This window comes from Cystoisospora suis (assembly GCF_002600585.1).
Source record: "Cystoisospora suis strain Wien I chromosome Unknown contig_9937, whole genome shotgun sequence".
NCBI lineage: Eukaryota > Apicomplexa > Conoidasida > Eucoccidiorida > Sarcocystidae > Cystoisospora > Cystoisospora suis.
In genome coordinates, this window is record NW_027162711.1 from 1 (window position 1) to 4,909 (window position 4,909).

General features: G+C 53.4%; 1 protein-coding gene across 1 annotated transcript; it reads left to right on the forward strand.

The window, feature by feature from the left end:
• The first annotated feature begins 1,042 nt into the window (after nucleotides 1–1,042).
• CSUI_011157 (ubiquinol-cytochrome c family reductase uqcrx qcr9-like protein) lies at nucleotides 1,043–4,686 on the forward strand. Its single transcript, XM_068071258.1, has 3 exons — nucleotides 1,043–1,632; nucleotides 3,087–3,210; nucleotides 4,285–4,686. Exons 1-3 carry the CDS (start codon nucleotides 1,418–1,420, stop codon nucleotides 4,327–4,329), a joined length of 384 nt encoding a protein of 127 aa, XP_067916766.1. The 5' UTR covers nucleotides 1,043–1,417; the 3' UTR covers nucleotides 4,330–4,686.
• Nucleotides 4,687–4,909: the final 223 nt, after the last annotated feature.

Genomic DNA, 4,909 nt, shown 5'->3' on the forward strand with positions numbered 1-4,909 from the left:
GTAGTCACAGTCCACTACAAAAGAGTCTGAGAGTTCTTCGAGGACGGGGTGTCGCCGATCTTGTACGGGAATTTGAAACTGTTATTTGTTGTTTTTTTCTCACTGGAAGCGCTAGACTGTCACCACTCGCGCTTCCCAAGCCGCCTATCCCTAGGCAGCATGGGGCGGTTCCACTACCTGAGAAGCGCGTGCCACGTAGGACTGTCGCCTTCGGTTTACCAGACTTCTTCGGATACACACTCCAGATGGAAGCGTACTAACCCAGCCTGGAAATGATCGGAGTCGTAGCTAGGATGCCTACAGTTTCGAGCTCTTCGCAGCCGACAGTCGCCTCCAACATGACACTCAGGCTGCGGGGTGCCCTCGAGGCAACGTTACTGCTGCTACCGGCTGTACTGCCGCTCATGCAAGACCCATCCGTTGCCTGGTAGTTCGCGGAATAAATGGCGGCGAGTCTCGCGCGGTCAGGCTGACCAGTCCGGATGGGTACCCAGAAAGGCTACGAAACAGGCGGCTGTGGAAGCCGAAAGTGTTCGGCCTGAAGCTGCTTGTCGGGTCTCTAATAAACAGGCGCCGCGGCCCACCCACAAAAAGCGTAAAGGTGACTCGTTTATGGGACAAGCAAACCGAAGAGTTTGCTAATGGCCTAAGCTGCGACTAAAGACGCCGTCTAACTCCCTCGAAGCGTCAGACGCTGCTACCCAAAGCAAGAGAAGTAGCGGCCTCCGGCACACTTGGACCAACCGGTAACCGCTCTAAGAGAATCTCCCATGTTTCCTTGTGGCTTCCTACTAGGCACATGGAGAGCCAGGCAGGCGGGCACGGACGAGAGTGCAACCACCCTGAAGTACACACTATTAGGTGCTTCTGGCAAGCCTAAAACACAGGAAGATGAATCTTTTGTGCTCAATGGTTCAAAGAAACCACGCGTAGCAGGTGCTGACGACAGCTTGGTTGGGCAGGAGGGGTGTCCTGCGCAGCATCTATGCGTGGCGGCAGTCGCGCCAAGCCTATATTCGGACGACAGAACGGGTCAGCCCCCCTTGGCAGAAAGAAGTCAAGAAGCTTGTTTGTTTCATTCGACTGAACTGTACAGAACGTCCTTGCAAACAGAGAAGTCGTGTTTCCAAGCGCGTGCCCTCCTGCGAGACGGCCGTCTGCAGTCATTTCTTGCCTGGGGCAGGCGCGGCTTCACACTACGACTCAAGCGTTGGTTTCTCGTCACGCTCATCCCAACCGGATCTCATAGAGACGGACCTCTCTGGTTCGGAAATACTTGCAGATCTTTCCCCTCCATTTGACAGCGCCTTCTTGTTGTGTGCGTGTTTCTGAGTTGCGCTAACGCGGCTGGCGACCCTTTGATCTGCATGCGCACAGCCTCGTGATCCAAGGCTTCATCCGTCTGCCCGGATTCACGATGAATTTCCTTCCATCTCTCTTGCGAACATCCCGCGTGATGCGGGCAGTGGATGCATCTGCGGGCGGGACAGCTGCTACAAAGAAAATGCGTGGGATCCGCTTCGGCAACCCCTGGAGGGATGACTACCCAGAATGGATATGGAGAAGTCTCAAGGTCAGCAGGAAGGACAAGGACATTTTTGCCTGTTTCTTCAAATTGATTAACGCGACCAGGTGAGAGCAGCCACTGTCTCTCTGGGGGTGCTCATGAGCTTTCCCAGATCTTTGGCTGGGTCGTGATGCGTACGACAGCAGTCTGGGACGGCGGCTCTCTCCGCCGCCTTCATCGTCAAACGGTTCGAGAGGGATTTGCTGAGGAGATTGTTGCTTATGAACGGAGTTGCGGTAGAGAGCGTGTACCAGGACCCTTGTGGATATGTCCGTACCTACGGACCAAGCGTCCACACCTTTTAGTGACGCCAGTGTGGTGCAGCGGAGAAACTAGAAGTCGCTGACTCGCAATGAATGCACATGTTCCCCGTTTCTGCCTTTCCTGCGAGTCGACAAACCTGGCCGCCCCCGGCTTTTAGGGTTTAGGGTTAGTAATCCCAGCTGACGAAATTGTCTCCAAAAACAACGGAAGTGTATCCGAAGGTCATTCACTTCTCCGTTGTTCGCAGTCGGTGAATCCCATACGCAGCGTGGGAGGCTGCAAGGTGTTTACTTGATGACGGTTCCAGGGGGACAAGTTTTATCTTACCCCAGGCTAGCAATGTGGATAGAAGAGGAAGCACCACTATTGTCTCTATTGGCACTCCGCGGCAAAAAGGATTCTCATTGCGGTCTGCACATGGCAGTTTCGAGTGCAACCCTCGAAGAACAACTGGCGACTCTTTATTTCCCCTTGACATATAAGCTTTCACAGATTTCACCTTGACCCATCTCGAGGCTTGACAACAGACACGTAATGTCACTTGTGGCTACTCTGTTCCATTCGTGTATGAGCTGCTCTCGTCCACATCTACACGAGGTGCAACAAGAACCCCCCCGTTTGCCTCAAAAACGCTGCCATATCGTCAGCTTTTGTGCGTGTTGGCAAGCTAGCTGGTGTTTTACCATGGAGTGGCACAGCTCCAACATGCCGCGGGGAGGTGAGGGCCTTGGAGAAGTGGGGCAGTCCGCACGTGGCAGCTTCGCGGGAGCGCCCCTGTGCGCAGAGCCCGGCTGTTGCCATCATCGTATCCAGAGCTATAAATTTTCGGATCGCTTTCTTTCGTGTGTATCCTAGAACCGTTCTGCTGCAGCGGGGCTGCTGTGCGGGCGCCACGGAGCTTAACCTCAGCACGATTCCTTTCGAGAGTTGCTGATTTGCGTGTCTACGCACAGGAGCCCTCACTTCCTGTAATCAAGAGCGGGTGTCGGTTGTCCGATTATGTAGATTCCTCTGTCCGATGTAAGGCCGGGCTTTCTGGACTTCTTTCTTTTAGTACTGAACATTTTACTCACTTGCGCCAGCTGTACGGAGGGGAGTGTGCCGATAGGAAAGCGTTCTCGGCTGCCTGAACTCGAGACTTTGTATCTCGCTGGTAGCCTGCTTTGGGATTAGAGAAACCGCCATCAATGTTGAATGTAGATGGGCGGGCTGCTCTCCCCTGCGGTGTTACGTTTCCTGATTTCGTTGCCTGTAGGATTTATGAAGTATGTCTCAAAGACAACCGGCGATACTGCATGTTTGTCATGGGGACAGGACTTGTCAGCTCGTGGATGTGGAGCGAATGGTGGAACTCGGTGTGGCGAAGGGTGAACAAAGGGGTAAGGCTTCTGCTTTCACCGTTCCGAGCTTTCAGGTCAGCACAAAGGGAAGTCCCTCTTACTCAGTTTTTCGGCTTAGTCTGCACAGAGAGGACAAGGCTGCACTGATTGGTCTCTAGGCTGAGAGGGATGATTCTAGAGTCTGGAATTGTCGTTGCACCAAGCTTTCTCTCGAGCGAGATCCTGTCTGACCCCGAAGCAAGTACTAGCGGAGCACGTACACCCGACACCAGACCATCAGCTTTGCTGTTTGTTCCTCGCCGACATTCAGAATCGACGTAGAGTCTTGGTAACCCTACTAAGGCCGCGGACTACGGCCACCTATGATGGTACTTGTGCAGATGGGAGACCGCCTGTTTTCCTGGAGTTCCAGTTGGTTTAGGGCAGTACGACGGGGTTTCGTTGTTTGGTACACACTCCGTCCAAGTAAAATAGCAGGGGGTCGGGGAACTAGATGTCGAATTTTCGGCCGGGTGCCCTTGTATGTACTGCGTGTTGATTTATCTGAGAGCATTTCAGCTGAGGGCTGTTCTTTTGACAGACTCTTGCGCGTTTCTTAGCTATTTTCTTTACGTGGTGCTCAGAGAGATCTAAATCCGTATCGCGGCGTGGTTTAGAGTTCGACATAGATGCGTTCTTTCAACGAAAATGGATTATTCGCTCAGTTTATGGAACACCCGCGGGCATCTCACACCCTAAGGCTCTTGGTTTTTCCTCACGCCTGATTGTAGTGTAGAGTGTCTTCTCCGTCGGTGGTACAAGCGGGCGTGGCCTTTGTAGTACGTGTTAGGAGTTGAAACCTCGTCCAGCGCGGTACGGACTCGACTGTCGCAGTCCCAGGCTTGCGGTCTCAGGACCACACGGGTGTGTTCGCAGTACGGCAGATGCAGTGTTGGTCGTGTTTGCGAGGGTGCGACGTTTACCGCTTAGTTGGTACACCGGAGGTAGTGCCTTGCCGGGAAACAAAATTATTTCCATGCGTGATGAGTCAAGTCTGCTGAATCGTGGGGGGGAGTTGTTATGCACTCAGAATGTGGCGGCGGCATGCATGTATGGTTCCGACTGTTCGCTCAGAAACTTTACAACGACGTCCCGTACATATACCCCGAGGAAGACTGACTTTTCCAAGCCGATGAAAGAGTGGGTGCATCATTTCCGACCTCTCACTGAGCCGCGTTTTGATCGACGACCGGACGTGCCCTCAACCTGGTCTGCTGTAATGTGATCACCTTTACAGTCTGGACGACGGTTGGAAAACGACGCCACCCAGTGTGCTCGAGCCTGCGGAACTTGTATGGGTTGAATGCAAGAAAGAAGTCAAGAGGGTTTATTCAAGAGTTCGATGCAGCTGAGTCAGTGGCTAGCTGGCTCATTATCGTTCTGTGCGGACACCTCTGCGGACGTAGCCCCTGTTGTGGGTGCCGGGTTTATTTGACGCCAGAAAGAACATAACTATTGCCAGAATTTCATCCGTGAGGCAGTCCATGGTTGTTGACAGCTACACATGCGTCAAACAGGCTCCGAGACAGGAGACGGGTGCGTATGCAGGAGAAACATAGTGGTCTATGAAACCTGGTTTGCCCAAGAGGATCTGTGTACCTCCAAAAAAGGCCGCCAACAGGGCCGGCTGCTTCGGACAGTAACAGCTGGATTCACAGGCCTGCTCGGCAGCAGAGGTCGGAAGCCGGTTCGGACAACG